The sequence below is a fragment of the Grampus griseus genome (genome assembly GCF_964374135.1).
Source record: "Grampus griseus genome assembly, chromosome: 14".
NCBI classification, from domain to species: domain Eukaryota; kingdom Metazoa; phylum Chordata; class Mammalia; order Artiodactyla; family Delphinidae; genus Grampus; species Grampus griseus.
Genome location: NC_139008.1, coordinates 36,713,036 through 36,731,972, shown reverse-complemented (window position 1 = coordinate 36,731,972; position 18,937 = coordinate 36,713,036). Strand labels below are relative to the sequence as shown.

Genomic DNA, 18,937 nt, shown 5'->3' with positions numbered 1-18,937 from the left:
GATCGCTCGTCTTTGTTGGCCGGGCTCCCCTCCAGTGCTGGGCCGAGTCGATGAGTCCGGTCCACCTGGGGGACCGTGGAGCCTGCCTTCCACTCCCCAGCGGGTACAGCAAGCCCACGACACAGGAAGTCCAGCGACCCTCCCGAATGTCCCCATTGCCACAGGCCCGCCAGTACTCCCCAGCATGGACCAACCACATCCACCCAAGGCTTTCTTCCAGCACCCTAATCCCCCATCCCACCACAGAGGCCTGGAGCTCCCTTTCTCTCTCCAAGCTACAACGAACCCTTTAAGTCTGTCCTGGAAGCCTGTACCCCAGGCCTCCCTGCAACTCACCACTCGGGGTTCCCACTACAGAGGTGTAGGTGCTGAGGGGTTCTCTGAGGGCCCCCAGGGCCAGAGTCAGCCTCGGCCAACCTGGGAAAGGACTCCGGGAAAATGGAACAGGAAGTTCCCTTCCCCAATCCCATCCAGGTGGTGAGGGGGGCTTCCTAGAGTTAACCCTTAACCTCCCAGTTTGGGAGTGGGGTGGGGAGAGGGCGGGGCCAAAGAAATAAAGACAAAGCAGTGGATCCAGATTCCAACCCAGGCCTGTATTTGAGAGTCTAACTACCCCTCCAAGTAACAGCTGCCCCCCTCCTAAGCAGGACTGGCCCTGTGCCGCTTGGCCGTCTGTCACCCTGTACTTTTTTGGGGGACAAGAGTTGCCATTTACAAATGCTTGCTGGGACTTCCCTGGTGGTGCAGTGGTTAAGACTCTGCGCTTCCACTGCAGGGGGCGCGGGTTCATCCCTGGCCCAGGAAGTTCCACATGGTGCTAGGTGTGGCCAAAAAAAAAAAAAAAAAAGCTTGCTATGTGCCGGGCAAAGAGGATACTGAGGTAAACGTGAGGGACAGTCCTGAGCTTGCACGCCAGGGTACAGGAGCAAACCACAGGTGCTAATTAGAAAATGGAACAGGACCATGTGATGGGGAAGAGAGGGCACTGGTCGACACTGGCACCTAAAATCCTCCCAAGAATCTTTAGAGGTGGCTTTTGTCCCAGCTTTACGAATGACCAAGCAGGGGCTCCCAGGAGGCGAAGTGACCTCACCAACAGCCTTGAGTCCAACTCTAACTCCAGTCAAGCCTTTCCCTTTGCTCTAAAGGGCCTCTTTGCGTCATGCCCTTGTCTCCAGCCAGATGGGCACTTCCTCTGGGGAGTCCACGGTGCCTCGCTGAGCGTTCAGGGCTCCAACCTGCTCAGAGGCTGCCCCGACGGGCGGCCAGATCCTGCGCTTGCTCTGGCTCCTCGGCCGGGTCTTGTCTCCTGCACTTAACAGCACCTGGGCTTCTCCTGTTCCTTTATTTTAATTGTCTAGCGTGGATCTCATTGGACCAAAGCTCCCTGCGGACAGTGGTCCGTTTCCCTTGTCAGCTCTGCATCCTCCGCGCCTAGCCTAGCGCCTGGCACACGTGAGGACGGACAAAATGGATGAGGAACCGCCGAGCAGAGAGTCCACCGCCCTCCGAGGTTTGCTGGCACCCCGCACCGGGCACTCCACAGCGCGTACTCCCGCTACCTCGGGGGCAGTCGGGGGCTACTGAGCCCCCCCTCTCTGGGGCGGGCCAGGAAACCCACCCGGGGCGGGACTATGAAACCCCACCCCGGATGTGGAAAGGAAACCCCGCCGCTGGGCCTGGCCTGGGAGGCGGGGCGGAGGCGTCTCCTGTACCCCTATACCTAGGCTGGACCATCACACCCCCTCCCCCGGGCACCGCCGCTCCTGCCCCGCCTCTAGGACTGACACGCGCACCTATGGCTGCCGCCTTCGAGGACGAGGCCGTGTCTGACCCCTGGGAGTGGGGGCAACTCGACCGGGAGCTGTGGGCCTTGTCTAGACAGGATGGGGGAGAACTGCAGGAAGGAGCGTGGCCTCCTCGGGTAAGGTGGTCTCGGTGCCTCGGGCCTGGAGCGTCCAGGTGAGAGCCTGGGGGAGCTGGCTGGGAGCACAGACGGAAGGCTCGGTGTTTGCTGTTGACGCTGTCTTCCAGACCTTCGACTCAGGTGCACACCTTTCCTGGAAATCTGTCAGAAAAGCAGAGACCAAGTTGACCTAACTCCCAGAAATAGCATCCAGGCAGAAAGGCAAGTGCCTGGAGTGAGACAAGACCAACACTAGCTTTTGGCCTCCTTCAATCCTAACTCTCGGCCCAGGTATGGGCTTTGGCTAATACCCGCGCTCCTGGCCCACCACGCGCGCGCACCATTCATTCGGGAAATATTTCCTTCCCCGAGTGTGTCCGGGCATTGTCCCTGACCCCGGGTACCCAGTACTGAATAGAAGGGACAAGTGCTGCCCCCTTGAGGCTTACAGACCGGGCAGGACCAGATCACGGGGGCAAGGTTTATTAACTCAAATTACTTTGCAGAAATAAAGGGCTTAAGTGAATTCCCTAGAGGTCCGGTGGTTAGGACTCAGCGCTTTCGATGTCTGGCCCGGGTTAAATCCCTGGTCCGGGAACTAAGATGCTGCAAACCGCGTGGCGAGGAAAAAAAAAAAAAAGAGCTGAACATTTAAGTCCCTTCACATTCGTCCTTATCTTTGAAAATATCAATACACTCCCCTCTCCCAGAGTGTTAGCCACTGAGAGACGAAAATTCTTGTGAAGATGCTGGATTGCTACTTTACTCCATTTACTAAAAATGATAAACGCATCTTCAAAGGACTTTTAATATAAATCTACCTGTTTAGGATATATATCAATATCTTCTAAAATTATCTTGAAAATGCACACTTAAACTATTCTAGTTGTTACCTTAGATTTTGGGGGGAAGTAACTGGTGTCTAAAAAACAAACAAAAACAAACCCCAACTTACCATTTATTTATTAAATATGAAAAAAAATTAAGTTTAGTATTATCCAGGTCAGCAAAAGCACCTGAAAATAGTGATGGGGTGATGGGGTCTTCTTCTTTCCTCTTATCTCTTCAGAGATTGCAAAAGAAAAACAAATTTCCTTGTATTTTCAGTTTCCTTAGGATTCCTCCATTTAGAATTATTCAGGGCAAAGGGAGAAATCCTTCTCCAGCTCTGGGAAGAATTACTATTAAAAACACTATGATCCCTTGATTAGCCTTTGGTTCATCCAGAGGCTTAAATGCCTGTCTCTTAACTGCATTAGTAACATCTTTTCCTGCAGCCATAACCCCAGCATTTTCCTCTGGGTGGTTGCAATCTTGATGGAGTAATTGCAGTGTTTAAGGTACAGCCAGATCCCTCACTAAGGACCAGCCCTGGTACAGAAGCACTGGGGATTTTGATAAGAACAGGAGTGAGCATTGCACCTGTCCTGGTCTTTCTTCAGTGTCTGTAAACTAGCTATCTCCCAGGTGTTTCATCTTGTCTCTTTGGTAGGAGCCAGCCATTGGCTCTGCAAGCCCGAGCTGCAGTCTCAGTTTTGCCATTTGCTGCTGTGTGACTTGGGCAGATGGTTTAATTGCATCCCTTCACTCTGCTGCTCAAAGCTCTTCTGTGGCTTCCTATGGCACTTAGAACTAAATCCAGACAGCTCAGCCTGGGGCTCATCCCACAGCCCCTTCCTACCATGGATCTCATCTTCTGGCTTCTTTTCCTTTTCCTTTCAATTCCTGAACATGCCAGTCTGATCCTGCCCTGGCCTGGAATGGATGCTCTCACTCACATCCCCACTTTGCCAGTTCCTCTTCATTCTTTTTTTTTTTTTAATGAGTTGGTTTAATTCCAGGTGGTACAGAATTCAGGACAGAACAAAGACTTAAGAACACACTTTGGCAGGATTCTGGGCTAGGTTTACTCTAATCTCACTGCTAAGGTAGAAATGACTGAGAAGCACTGAAGAGAGGGTGAACCACTGTATGACTTTAAAAAAATTATTTATTTATTTATTTGGCCACGCCAGGTCTTAGTTGCAGCACGCGGGATCTTCGTTACAGCATATATACGGGTTCTAGTTCCCTGACCAGGGATCAAACCCAGATTCAAACCCGGATCGCCTGCATTGGGAGCACGGAGTCTTAACCACTGGACCACCAGGGAAGTCCCTCACCCAACCACTTAAACGCAAGCTCCACAAGACTGGCTTTGCTGCTGTTCATTGCTGTATCTCCAGTGCCCGGCACATAGTAAACACTCACTAAATGTGGATTGAAGGAATATTCCACATCAGACCTTGTCTTTCCTGGTATTCTCTATTTCGGTAAGTGTAGAACAATCCATTCAGTTGCTCAAGCCAGGTACTGGGATTTATCCTTGACCCCCTTGCTTTAACTCATTCCCACATCTCATCAGTCTCCAAGTTCTGTAGGTCTGATAGCCTAAATATTTTTCATATATGTGTTTCTCTACCTCCACTGCTGCTACCAAGTCCAGGTCACCATCATTTGTTGCCTGGATCATAGCAATGGTCTTATGGTTTCTCTTCATTCATTTCCTTTTTTTTTTTTAAGTAAACTTTTAGGTGTAATGTACAGAAATTGTGCGCAAACCAAAAACGAAGAGCGTGATGAGTCTCCACCAAGCGAAAACAGCCCTTTAGCCAGCATCCCAATCAAATTAGAATTTACTAGCTCTCTTGGGCCTACTCTGGTGCCCCCTTCTGGTCACTTCCCTTCCCCCATAATCGCTATCCTGACTTCCAACCACAGCAGATTTGTTTGGTCTGTCTTTGAACTCCGTGTAAGTGAAGTCACACAATAGGAACTCTCATCTGACCTTACTCCACAGTGAGGGAGTCATCCACGGGTTGCTTATTCCCTGAATAGTATTCCCCCATTGTGTTATTTGTTCATTCTACTGTGTCTACACGGGGGTGGTTTTCAGTTTGAGGCCACGCTTAGTAGTTCTTGTAGGTCTCGGGTAACCATATAAGTGCGTACTGCAGGACTTGTGCCCAGGAGTGAATCGCTGTGTCATAGGGTATGTGGATGGTCAGGTTCAGAAGATTCTGCCACACTTGTCCAGAGAGCTTGTACCATTTCCCCTCCCACTGTCTGCAGACTCATCTTGTACATTTCTTGCCCCAGTCCTAGGATCAGCTGTTTCTCCATGGAACCCTGATTTTTTTTCACATTATAAAGCATTCACAAAAATAGGATTTTTAAAAGGAGAGAAAGTAAAATTAATGGAAGTTCTACATTTTTTTTCACACCCAACTGAGTAAAAAAAAAAAAAAAATAGAAGAGACACTAGTGAAAGACCACACGCCATGTAGAGGAACGAGTCTGAGAGCTGAGGGTAGGTGCCAGAGAGTGCAGCAGGAGGAAGGGCTGAAAAGGACATCAAGGGTGGGTGCCTGAGTGCCATTGTCATCTGCTCCCAGGAGGGGTCCTCAGAGCTGAGCCAATCAGAATGCCTCCTAAGTACTCCCATCCCCACCTGCTTCAGTGTCTTTAGCTTTCGTGAGTGAATGTACCTTAAACTCTACCCAAGACTGGGGCACCCTTTAGGTATCAGATAGCAGGAGGTGACTGCAGCAACAGTGAAGGGTATTTTAGGATGATGATAGTGTCCTGGTTTCCTAAAAATGCAGCAATCTCTATAGGGAAAGTAACTTAATTTACTCTAATATCTACCTCCAAAGAGCCAAGTGGAGTGACTCTTGAGCTTGGTCTCAACAGAGAATCCCCTCCCTGCCTGTACTGTAAGCTGTCTTTAGCTCCCAGGTAGAGAAAATGTTCTGGAAGGTGGTATGTGGGTGTTTGGGGGAATATATCCAGTCAACCCTACTAAGTTTGGGGGCTTTTCTGGCCTTGGTGTTCACAGCTTGCGTGACTGAGGCTGAAGCTGCCAGCCTTGACAATCATGGTAAGAAGCACTTGGAATTGCTGCCTAGGGAGGAACCTCCTTTCCTCCTGGAGCTTGCCCAGGGCAGGAGAAAGCCATTTCTGCTGACTGTGATGGGCAGGCTTCTGGGCCAGCATCACAGCTGAGATCCAGGAGCCAGGTTTGGGGTTGGCAGCCTCTCTGCCTACCCTGTTGCAAGATCAGATGATAGTCTTGTTCACCCACTGGAAAGGAGCAAAGCCTCCACAATAAGAGCTGCTGGGTAGTTCCAGTTGCTGCAAGGCAAGGGCATCAAGAATTGGGTGATGAGTAGGCTCCTGGTTAGACATTGTGATGTAGCCATACAACAGAATATGCCGCAGTTGAAAAACAGCAAGGCACCGCTTGAGAACAGTAGAACTCTTGACACATAACCATCCGTCCAAACCTGCCCTAAGACTTGACCAAACTCTAGCATAGCTTCTAGCAGCATAAGGCCATGATGACCCCAGCCCCCCATTAAAATGCCTGCCTGAGAAAGCTCAAAGCTGCCAGGAAAATTTACTGTTCATTCTAGCTAATGCCTGATGATGGGCCCCTAGCCTCCCTTTCTTAGAGCACTTACTAAAAAGGGCTTATAATTGTGAATATGTGTCTCTTATAACCCAGAAGAAGATTATAACTCTTACAATCTTTCACTGACCTGAGAGCCATTCCCTTGAAATGTACTCATCAGGAGGGACAGGGCCTCTTTCTCCCTTCTCTGTGGGAGGATAGACTCCTCCTGCCTCCCACACCTGCCAGATAGCAGACACACCTGGCCTAATTGCAGCTTCACTGACTGGCTCATTGTGACTTTTCACTACCTCCCGCCCCCCGCAGCCCCCATTCTCCCTTTGAAACACCCAGTCACCTCTGCAGCACATCGGATGGAGCGCAGCTCTTTGCCCTGCTGTCCGTAGTTACCGAATAAAATCTGCTTTCACCACTTCATAATGTATGGCTGTTTATGTCTTTGACATGCTACATGTTTTGTTTTCTCTATATGTTTTTTATACTAAATATGTGTCACGCACACAGAGGGGGCACGTCAGCAGCATATACTCCCATTTTTGAAACAAAACAAAACAAAACTCAAAACGCGTGAGGGGCGGAAACCCTTGACCTGGGAGGCTGGATGGGGCGCTGGGCCGGAATTCGTGCTCCCGGGTACCCCGGCGCCGGCGCTCTCAAGCTGAGGGCCCTCGCTCAGCCAGCCTCAGTTTTCCCACCGGAAACTCGAGGGCTCCCGGGTGTCCGCCCCGCGGTCCTCACCGCCCCCGTTGCCCCCGTGCCCCTGGCCCACAGGCGGGCTCCACGAGAGACCCGGGGAAACCGGAAGTTGGAACGGGGCAGCCGGACGGAAAACGCGGGCACACCGGCCAGGGTCCGGCAGCACCAGGATGACCCTTCGCCCTCGGCGGGACTGCCCCTCGCGGGCGCGGACAGCAGCGCGCAGGTAAGGGCAGCAGGGCGGTGCTGTGGGGGGCGGGGCCAGGGAGGCGACAGCCAATCACCGCGTCTCCCGTGGGGGCGGGATGGGGCAGTTGTTGCTTGGGAGACGCGCTCCCCGCATAGTTGCCCTGCGGGCTGCAGAGCTGGGGAACGACGACTTGTGCGCGCGGGGCTCCTGGGCCTCCTGTGGCTCCGAACGCCTCCCCCTGCGTCCGTCTCGCATCAGGGGACGGGGCCTCAGGGTTGCCTCCACGCCACCGGCGGTGAGCGGGCCGCCCGGCACCTGAACTCTCACTACCTGGTCTCCAGCGGCCCTGGGAGTTCTGTTATTTTTCTTCAAAATTTGTTTTATTTCCAGGGTTCCACCTACCTAACACTTGTACTGGCTTCCTTTTCTTCTTTTTCAATGGTTAACATTTTCTCTGCTGTTTACTCGATTATTCCTATTTTTCTTGGCTTCTCTTACATTCCTTTATTTGCCCCTATCGTCTCTCCTTCCTAAGGCTAAATCTCTGCATTTCCCTGTCTCCAGCCTGGCTTAACGATGTTCATTAACACACGTTTGTTTTTATTTTTCTTACATCAGATGATTCTTTTTTCTAGTTTTTATTATTCTGGCTGCTTTTTTGTAAGGTCCTCTTTAAGACCTGAATCAGCTCGCAGGCCAGTCTGAGGGTAGATCACGATTTACTAAAGGTGGCGTATTCTCTCTTACTCAAGCTCACTGAAGCCGCAGGATAGTGGAGTTGGCATTTGTTGAGTGTTTCCCGTGCCTGAAGCTCTGATAAGCGCCTTGTAAACAGGCTCCTGAGGTAAGTACTCTCTAACCTGGTGGCCTGTGAGTGGGACAACAGATGTTTTCTGCTGGAATTGTATGGAGTTCTTAATTTTGTTTTGTTTTTGTTTTTAGTCATCAACATTCAAAAGTCAGGATATTTCACATAGAAATTGAATTCTTTTTGGCTTCTCTTGAAAAAAACCTCATGCTTGGGCAATACTGAGCCCCCAACCGCCCCCTTTAAACAAAATATGGTTTCTTGAGGCCCCTGAAGTCTCTCCCACTCCGGTCTTACACCCAAGGCACTGGTGGTTTATGGTACTGCGTGGTTGCTGAAGGCATTTAAGTTTTTGATCTCTACTTATTGACTCACCCTGCCCTGGTCTGAAGTCTTTTGGAGACTGCAATTCCCACAAAGCAAATATCAATAATCATTCCTCCTAGACCTGCTCAGGCCTAGAGCCAGCCCTAGAAGGGTTTCCTCTCATTTCCAAGAAGGAGCTAATATCTATCACATAGCAGATGCTCAGTAAATATTTTCTGGGGCTTCCCTGGTGGCGCAGTGATTGAGAGTCTGCCTGCCAATGCAGGGGACATGGGTTCGTGACCTGGTCTGGGAAGATCCCACATGCTGCGGAGCGGCTGGGCCCGTGAGCCATGGCCGCTGGGCCTGCGCATCCGGAGCCTGTGCTCCGCAACAGGAGAGGCCACAACAGTGAGAGGCCCGCATACCGAAAAAAAAAAAAAAAAAATATATATATATATATATATATATATATATATATATATATAATTTTTTTTTCTGAACAGTTAAATAAATGTTGAGACTTCTTTTGGTCTAACTTAGGTGATCCCATGGTGGGATCCAAACCTCTGGGCTTCCTCAGTATCCCTGAACTGTAGCCCCTTTTGTCTGGTAGAGAAACGTTTGCCCAGGAATCAGGACACACCCGTTCTTTCTGGACTTGGTGCACTCCTGGGACTGCCATGTGTGAGATGGTCCACCTCAGGTTGAGTTCCTTTACTCTGGACACTGGCTTAACACAGTCTGGCTCCCAGACTGCGCATTTCATCTTTTCCAGGGCCCCCTGTGGCTTTTTCTCATTTTATAATTCTGTTTTAAAAACAGTATTGACTTTTGATACAATTTTGTTCATCTCTCTTTACTTTGAGGATTAAAACACCTGGAGATACTGACCAGAGCCAAACCCTGGGGGTAATTTTTCTTTCATCAAAGTGATAGTAGAATCAATAAGAATTCTAGGACTCCTAAAACAAGTTGAACTCCAAAAGCAGAGTTGCAAACTCAAAATGCTGCAAGGGCCAAGTGGAGAACCAAAGGTAGCACCCTGAGATCAGGCCCGGAATGGGAGGAATATGGGTCCAAGTTTACTCTGGTTGTTCTGGTTTCTCAAGAAAATCAATTTTATGGGAATTCCCCTCACTTTTATTTTTTTATAAATTTATTTATTTATGGCTGCGTTGGGGCTTCGTTGCTGCGTGCAGACTTTCCCTAGTTGTGGTGAGTGGGGGCTACCCTTCATTGTGGTGCTCTGACTTCTCACTGCAGTGGCTTCTCTTTGTTGTGGAGCACAGACTGTAGGTGGGCGGGCTTCAGTAGTTGTGGTACGCTGGCTCAGTCGTTGTGGCTCATGGGCTCTAAAGCGCAGGCTCAGTAGTTGTGGCGCACGGGCTTAGTTGCTCCGCGGCATGTGGGATCTGCCCGGGCCAGGGCTCTGAACCCATGTCCCCTGCATTGGCAGGCGAATTCTTAACCACTGCGCCACCAGGGAAGTCCTGGAACCCTCCTAATTTTTTAAGCGTTGGGAACTAAGTTTTAAAAAAATTGAACCCTTGTGAGTGCACACAGCACACCGATGGGGTGGTACAAGGGCCAGTGGTGCCTGTCTTCCTGGGTGAAGTGGATGTATCTCAGAGGACTCTGATAGGCCGAAGGCAGGGGGCCTGGGAACGTTTCCAGCAGGAATCTTCCTGGAATCTGACTACAGGGCTGGCCCTCACCCCTTTCCTGACACTCATCTCCTGTGCCCTGTTAAGGAGAAATGAGTGCCTTGCCCCAGGGAGTGAAGCGCAGTCTCTGTTCTCCCGTTTTGGGAGCCTTAGCTCTCAGAGTCTGAAGGGAAGACAGAAGCTGAGAGGTGGTCTATGAAGCCACCAGGGATGTCTGAGGGTTTGGGACCCCATGCATGGCTGGGTCAGACCCCTTTGTCACCTCTATCCCTAACCTTGAGAGGGAGCTGGTCGGGGGCGGGGGGAGGGCAGCGTCTGGAAAAATCAGATTGATGCCACATCTTTCCAAAGTGTGAGACATAGGTGTAGGGGTGGGTACTGAGGAGTTCCCAGGTCTCTTCGTTTCCTAAGTTTGCTCTTAGGGAGAGAGAACTCCATGCCAGTCTTGGCGGGAACCCAGAGGAGCTGCTGACTGGTCTGGGAGCCTTAAATGAAATCCAGGGACGTCTCCACGGAGACACCCATAAGACTTTCAGAAGCTCTGTGTACTGAAAAGGACCACCATGTCCCTCCACTCGGCAAAGTGTCCTTCGTCCTGTAACGACAGCTGCAATTTGAAACGTCAAATATCAAAATCCTTACACAAAATATATTTTCCCACTTTGGCGCTCCTGCTTGGCTGGTGTCACGAGCACGTGCCAGGTAAAGCGATCGTGAGCCGGCAACGCGGATCTGGGAGTCACCTCCCGGCCGAGAGCAGGTGCAGCCGGCCTCGGGACCCCAGACCCGGAACCCTCCAAGCTGGGAACGCTGTAGGGCTGCAGCTGTGTGGGGAACGGGATCTGGGAGGGACTTCCTGTTGTCCCTAATCCCAGTCTCCACCCGGCTCCCCGCGCCCGGTGTAGGCTGCGGAGACTCCCTTCCCCGGGGGAGGGGGCTCCGCCGCCCGAGGTGACCCCTCCGCCTCCACCTCGGTGAGAGGGGGGCTGGGAGGGCGCCTGGATCCCGAGACCCGCGCGGGTGGCCAGCTGGCAGGAGGGGACGGGGTCAAAGGTGGAAGGCTACGGGCTGGCAGGGAGAGGAGGCCTGGACCCGGGTTCGGAAAGAGGAAGGACATCATCTGTGCGGGACCGTGAGCAGGATGGACACCCGGCCCGGGCGGGTGGTTGCAGCCGCAGGGAGGGCTGCTGAGAGCGGGCAGCTCAATTTCTGGATCCCAGGCGGGACCGAGTCAGGTCGAGCGCAGGGTGTGTGTGTGTGTGTCCTGGACCCGGGAGACGGCGGGGCCTGTATTCCTCCGCGGAGCTGGCTGTGGTGGGCGGGGCCCCACTCAGCACCTGTTTCGCAGGATTTCTGCAGACCTTTCGGCTCCTGATGACAGGAGATTCAGATTTCAAGTCACCCCGGTTTTCCTTAACCCAGTTGCTGTGAGAGTCTTGCTTCAACGATAAACGGGATAATACAAAATAGCATTCTGTCAAAGAGAGGGACCAAAAAACAACATAGAGGGTGAGACCGTTGGAGGGCGTCTCGGAGGTTTTATTTCTGATTGGGACCAGGGATGGATCTGGTCCGGCGTGGGAATTTGGGGGGCTTCAGGGATGTCCAGGAGACACTGGCTGATTTCCTTCTGCTCCTCTAGGCTCCTGGCCAGAAGCTGGAGGGGACTTGGCCAACAAGACCAAGAAACAACTCGGCTGAGCTTTGTAGCTCTGAGACAGAAAATGTCTGCGGATGGTGGAGGCATCCGTGCTACCCAGGACAAGGAGGGAGCCCAAGAGGTATGGATGGGGTGCTGGGTGAGGGAGGCATGCACTGGAAGGAACTGGAGTGGAAGGGGATTTTCAAGGCAGGGCATTTGGACCAATGGATGAGTTAGACTCACCGTGGGAGCAGGGCTGGTAGATGCGGTGGGGGGATGTTGAAGAGAAGGTGGTATGATGGGAAATACCTTCCACCTGGGAATCGACTTCTATGGGACTGCTTTGCTTTGCCTCGTGAATTCGGTAGTCAGCAGACCAAAGGCTACACGAGATAGTAAGGGGGCTGCACAGGGGTCCCGTGGGTGGGGTTTGCTCTCTGAACAGTGCTCAGAGCATATGGGCAAGCCTCAGTCTACCCTCTACTCCCCTCTGCCTGGGCCCGCACCTCCTCTCTCTCTGGGTCTGAGCACATAGCCCTTCCTGTACCTGTTGCCTGTGTGTGCGTAGTTACGACTTGCGGGGAGACCATGGTCACCAAGCTTGGGACTGGGGGAACATGAGTCAGCTGCAGCGGGATGTGCGACCTTGGGCAGGTCCCTTGGCCTCTGGGAACCAGGTGTGTCATCTATAAAATGCAGATCATGTGCCTGCCATTCCCACCTGTCTTGCCAGGTGGTTGGGAGGCTCAGAGAAGATAATAGGCATGAGAGGCCTCTGTAAGCAGCTCATCAGCCCGTAGGTGCTCATTATTGTAACATATAAAACACCACCACCCACAGCAACTAGAACCTAGGTCAGAGAAACCTGGAAATCCTCAGCTACGGTTTCCAGTAGCTGTAAGTTCAAGTACAAATCAAGTGTCAGTTCTGTTTTCATACCATAGAAGCACAAAGAATTTTTACTGCAGTTCAGTTTCCCTTCCATAATGCCTTTGTAACTCCCAGTGGGCCTCATATGTCCACAACATTCTGTGCTGATGTTGGATTCTGTCAGCTCACACAGTAGAGTAATAATAATAATTACCAGCACTGCTCTTTGTTTATCCAGAACTTTGTGGAGAGGAGAGCTGTTTCTCACGTGTTATCTGTGTGGAGGCAGAGCAGCTGAGTCTCGGAGGCCGCCTGGCCTGTGTGGCTCCCAGGAACTTTGACTCCTGGCCTGAGAGTCTTATATACTGAGGTGGGTGGGGAGGTGGAGGGATAGGCTTGAGTTTCCAGCAGAAGGCTGGCCGGTGCCCAGTGCTATGGGTGGTGATGATGAGGCCTCACCAGGGCCTCCCAGTGCAAGGGAAGTGACTTTCCCAGTGCAAGGGAAGTGACTTTCCCAGTGCTCTGCTCTGCTCAGGACTGAAAGGCTGGTAAGCGGTGGTTCTGGATTCCAGCCCCGGTAGCCTGACTCAAAAGCTTGCTCCTCACCTCCCAGAGGGCTGGGGCAGAGGCTGCTATGAAGAGGGGAGGGAGGATCCTGGCAGTCCCATTGTGGGGGACAGTGCTAAAGGGGGTGAGCCTGAGAGGAGTTTCCCTTCCATCAGACTTAGGTGGGTACAAGGCCTCAGCACAGTTAGAGGTATGCTTGGACTTATTTTTTCCAAATCAGAAACTGCCAACAGCTCTGACCAATTGAGTTAGGACTGAAATGGCCCAAGGCCACATGTCTTCCTGTCACTTTCAAGAAGTTATGGCCCTGGGGGTGACTTGTGAGTCCGATACACTGAGTTCAAGTCCTGGCCGAGTCACTCCAAGCTCTGTGACCTTGGGCCATTGTCTGTTCTCAGAGCCTGGGGGTGTGAGTTTTCTGTGTCTGCTGTAACAAAGGACCACAAACTGGGTGGCTTAAAACAACCGGCTTTTATTCTCTCACACTTTGGAGGCCAGAACCCCAAAATCAAGGGGTCAGCAGGGCCCCCTCCCAAGGCTCTAGGGGAGGATCCTTCCTGCCTCTCAGCTTTTGGTGGCTCCAGGTGTCCCTTGGTTTGTGACAGCATCACTCCAGCCTCTGCTTCCATCTTCACATGGCTTCTCCTCTGTTTCTGTGTCCTCTCCTCATTTTTTTTGGCTGCCGCATGGCTTGTGGGATCCTAGTTCCCTGACCAGGGATAGAACCTGGGCCCTCGGCAGTGAAAGCGGGAGTCCTAACCACTGGACTGCCAGGGAAGCCCCTGTGTCCTCTCCTCTTCTATGGACACCAGTCATTGGATTCAGGGCCCAACCTGAATCCAGGATTATTTCATCTCAAGATCCATAACTACATCTGCAAAGACCTTTTTTCCAAATAAGGTCACATTCTGAGGTTCCGAGTAGACATGAATTTTGAGGGTACACTATTCAACCCAGCCAACTACATTCGGTTTTCTCATATATTAAAAGAATAACAATCCACACTCCTGTGGGAGGTGGGAGGCTCAAATTGGGAAGAGGCATCTGCCCTGTGGGCACCCAGCAGGGCCTCGATGAGCCTCCCCTCCTTCCCTCACTGTCCTGCCTCACAGGGTGAACCACGGATATGCAGGTCTCAGGGACGGAGGCGGAAGCAGGGCCAGCCTTGCTTCTGGGTGTGCGTTCTGCCAGCCTCGGTGTCTGCCTCTGCAGGTCCCCGAGTGTGGAGTTCTGCTGTGTTTCCCATTCTCCGTCCCAGTGCTGATGGGGCTGTTATTTCTAGACTCCAGGTCATGGGCATTCTTGTCAAGAAATGCTTTCCGAGTCGGAGGGGACAGTGCCGTTGGGAGCCGCTCAGGAGTCACCCCACATCAAGATGGAGCCGGAAGAGCCGCACCCTGAGGGGGCATCACAGGAGGCCAGAGCTCAAGGAGTACGGGGCTGGGTGCCCCTAAGCCAGGGCTCTAAGGAGAAATCACATTTCCTGCCTGGCGGAGGTGAGGAGGGGGATGTGGAGAGAGGCACTTTCCCAGGTGGACGCTCAGCCCGGGTGGGGAGACCCGGATGTCTGCCCCACCTGCCCCTTGGAGGCTGCCCCCGCTCACCCTCAGAGCCCACTGACCCTCTTCTTGGATCAGGTCGGGGGTGGAGTTGGAGGCACTGTGGGTTTCCCTGGTGGGCCTGGCATGAGCTCACTGCGGGGAGTGGGAGGGCCAAGCGGGATGAGGTGGCCGCGCTGAGGACCTCTCTCCTCTCTCAGCCCTCCCCTCCCCCCAGATCTCTGTGCTTTCTCACGAGGGGAGGACCAGAGACCGGCGGATGGCCGCGGCGCTCCTCACTGCCTGGTCCCAGGTGAGTGTCCCCATCCACAGCTGGAGCCGAAGGATGTGGAGGGACAGCGTCTCTGAATCATCCTCTGGATCTGAGCGCTGGACCTGAGGGTGGGGACTGGAGATCCTGAGCTTTGGCAGTGGTGCCGAAAAGAAGGATCCTTATTTTTGTCTCTTGTCTTCTGCTGTACACAAGCGCTTTGTTCTTGCCCACAAAAGCCTTCCTTGGGCAACTGTCCTGCTTCATCACACCCGAGGGCCAGCCTCACTTGAGTCAGCAGGATGGGAGTCGGGGTCTTGCCCTTGTCCTGGCACCACCATGCCCCTCCACCACGTCCTGGCGTGTCCTGGAGAGTGGGCATCTCATGTTGTTTCAGATGCCAGTGACCTTTGAGGATGTGGCTGTGTACCTCTCCCGGGAGGAGTGGGGGCGGCTGGACCACACACAGCAGAGCTTCTACAGGGATATCCTGCAGAAGAGGAACGGGCTGTCCTTGGGTAAGGGCTCACTCGTGCTGGAGTGCTGCTTCCTGAGGCCCTGGGAAGTCAGCGGTGGGGCCTATCTGCCATCACCTCCTCCTCCCTTTCCAGGGCTTGAACCCCCTCTTGTGGCTCATCCAGACCTCACTGTACTATAGAAGCTTCCTAGTGATGGATGTGTTCTGGTCGGTGCTGATATGGTAGCCATGAGCCATATGTGGCTATTGACCCCTAGAAATGCAGCTAGGGCAACTGAGTTTTTTGTTTTATCTCATTTTAATCAGCTCAGATTTGAATTGAAATAACCACATGTGGCTAGCGGCTGCTGTGCTGGACAGTGCCGACCTAGAGACTGTGCTTCTCTCCAGTTCTTCCCTAGCTTATTCCAGTAGTTCCCCCACTTCCAAGCCCAGCTTCAGAGGTATCTGACCAGAAAGCCTGGCTCTGGGCCGGGCTGCTAGCCCAGGGGATGGGGAACAGTGCCAGCTAATCCCTCCAGGCCTTTGACTCTGAGCTGTCACATCCACCCCAGGGCCGTGTCCTCTTCTCAGAGGGGCCTTGGCTCCCTTGGTTTTTCTCATGGTAAGCAGTAAAGTCCCAGGGCTTTGATTCCTCAGTTTCAGGCTCTAGTTTTCATGGCAGACTTTTATGAGGGCTTATGGAAAAATCAGCATTCATTCATTCATTGTCATTCATTCGGTCATTCAGTCTGTTTGTCTGTCAGTGCACATCTGTTGCACACTTGCTAGTCCAGGTGGAGCCAGGGTCTTGGTAATTCCACCCTCTGACTTTGATGGCGGGCCAAGACCCCTGTTGTCCCTGGTGGACCCCGGGATCACAGCAGCTGCTGTGCTCACACCTTTAATTATCTCTGGTTTGCTCACCACCCATTGTTAGCACTCTCCGGGGCCCAGGCCAGCAGGTCCAGGCAAGTCTTGGGAGATCAGAGGGAACCAGCATCCACTCCACAGCCCCATGGCAGGCCTCACAAATGCCCTAAACCACCCAGTTGGTCCAAACATTCCTTCCCCCCCATGGGGCTTGGATCAGGGCATGGAGGCCAGGGCCCTTCTGCTCTCTTCCTGACTTGACCAGAATTCTCAGGCCCTCACCCTGGGGTACTTGGCAAATGGGCCTTTGGTCCTTGACTTCTGGGTGGTCAGTGTCCCTGGCCCTCTTATCGCAGGCCCTCCCACTTGGCCTCTCTTTGCCCACTGCCCCTCCCCCAGGAGCCCTTTTTGCCTGTGATCCTGGGAAGGTGCAGGTGCAGGATAGAAAGACTGCATCTGGTTTCTGACATTGCTGGACTCACTGCTGCGGACAGTGTGGCATAGAGGTGGCCAGCAGCTGACCTGGCCCAGCCCTGAGAAGAGTGTGCCTGGAGGTTGCCCCGGAGTGTGCATCCTGAGAGGGCATGGCCATCTGCCCCCAGTGACTGTTGAGCTCACTTGGTTTTGCCCCGTGTTTGCAGAGCTGCATCCCCTCTTCTTTTGCTCCATCATCTCTCCGGGGAGGTGGGGGGTGGTTTCTCCTTGCTGTGCAGCCCGAAAGGCCCTGACTGAGCACAGCATCTCTTCCCAAGCAGGGTTTCCCTTCAGCAGGCCTTTCTGGGCCTCTCAAGTGCAGGGCAAGGGCGAGGCCTCGGGATCCTGCCAGCAGATGGGAGATGAGGAGGAGGAGAAGAGAGGTGCGTGCAGAGGTGACAGGTGGGCGGGGCAGTAGGGTCGTGGCTGTCACTCCCAGGTGCCCCATGTCAGTGCGGGCGGTTTTCTGTGGGGTGCAGACACACAGCCCCTCCTGGGGCAGGGCCGCCAGCCCTCCCTCCTGTGTGGAGGGTGGCTCTTGCTTCCAGGGTTCCCAGCAGGTCCTTGCCCTAATTTCTAGCTCCACAATTCCCCCGGGGCCCTCATGAAAGCCTCTGCCTTGCTGGAATCCCTCTTTATCCAGGAGCCATGGAGGTGGGCAAGGAGGAGCTAGCCCCATCCCTGGGAGCCCTTGGGGATATGAAGTCCTTCAAAAGCAGGGTGGGGAGAGCCCAGGGGGACGCCCCACGGTGTGGGCAGCGAGCAGCCGGCAGCCAGAGCTCAGGGCCAGCCAAGGACGATGTGCAGCTGGGTCCCGTGGTGGAGGCACAGTCGGAACCAGCCCCGCCTGACATCGGCATCCCGAAAGCCCAGGAGGGCCGCTTCCCAGAGCAACCCAGAGAGGGGGGGACGACCGCCCCTGAGAGCAGCGAGGAGGGCCTGGCCTCTGACGGCGACGCCGGCAAGAAGACCTACAAGTGCGAGCAGTGCGGCAAGGCCTTCAGCTGGCACTCGCACTTGGTGACGCACCGGCGCACGCACACGGGTGAGAAGCCCTACGCGTGCACGGACTGCGGCAAGCGCTTCGGCCGCAGCTCACACCTCATCCAGCACCAGATCATCCACACCGGCGAGAAGCCCTACACCTGCCCGTCCTGCTGGAAAAGCTTTAGCCACCACTCGACGCTGATCCAGCACCAGCGCATCCACACGGGTGAGAAGCCCTACGTGTGCGACCGCTGCGCCAAGCGCTTCACCCGCCGCTCGGACTTGGTCACCCACCAGGGCACCCACACGGGCGCCAAGCCGCACAAATGCCCCATCTGCGGCAAGTGCTTCACGCAGAGCTCAGCCCTGGTCACCCACCAGCGCACCCACACCGGGGTCAAACCCTACCCGTGCCCCGAGTGCGGCAAGTGCTTCAGCCAGCGCTCCAACCTCATCGCCCACAACCGCACACACACCGGCGAGAAGCCCTACCACTGCCTCGACTGCGGCAAGAGCTTCAGCCACAGCTCGCACCTCACTGCCCACCAGCGCACCCACCGTGGTGTCCGGCCCTACTCCTGCCCCCTGTGCGGCAAGAGCTTCAGCCGGCGCTCCAACCTGCACCGGCACGAGAAGATCCACACGGCGGGGCCCAAGGCCCTGGCCATGCTGATGCTGGGGGCAGCCGGGGCTCTGGCGGCACCCCCTCCGGCCCCCACCTAGGAGGCTGAGAGACAGGGGCTGGCCTGGAGACAGGGAAGGAGGGGGATTGGAGCAGGGGCAGCTGCTGCGGGGGTGTGACCTGGGAGGCCCAGGAAGGGAGTTGGGGAGGTGCTGGCATGCGGATGGGGCGCGGCAACATGGGAGGAGCTCGGGTGAGGAGGAGGCATGCTCACTGCAAATTAAAGGCCTTGGAATTCGAGCGACAGCCTATAGCTCTGTCTCGTGGGGCCCTGGAGGCTGACCCTGGACTTGGCCGGGGGAAGTGGGGGCTCCGGAGTCAACCCAGTGTCTCCTCACTCAGCCATCCCTATGTCATCCCTCTGGGGGCTTGGGCACCTTCCTCCCCAGCCTTCACCTGGCTTGGACCCATTCCAGAGCCTATAGCAAAGGCTTCTGAGCACAGAGGTTTCCAAACCTGAAGTCAGCTGGCCACTTCTGAAATTGTGGACCCGGTGGGGTGGTCTGCTGCTGTGGTCACTTGTCCCAGGCATTGCCCACTGAGCTCTGGA

At 54.0% G+C, this 18,937-nt stretch overlaps 1 protein-coding gene across 1 annotated transcript; it reads left to right on the top strand.

The window, feature by feature from the left end:
* Window positions 1-1,798: 1,798 nt before the first annotated feature.
* ZNF205 (zinc finger protein 205) lies at window positions 1,799-18,613 on the top strand (the record flags this gene model as incomplete). Its single annotated transcript, XM_082670689.1, has 9 exons — window positions 1,799-1,866; window positions 7,131-7,281; window positions 10,843-11,000; window positions 11,669-11,807; window positions 14,388-14,601; window positions 14,865-14,956; window positions 15,312-15,432; window positions 17,000-17,101; window positions 17,362-18,613. The coding sequence occupies 9 exons, from the start codon at window positions 1,799-1,801 to the stop codon at window positions 18,426-18,428; spliced, it is 2,112 nt and encodes a 703-aa protein (XP_082526815.1). The 3' UTR covers window positions 18,429-18,613.
* Between the last annotated feature and the right edge of the window lie 324 nt (window positions 18,614-18,937).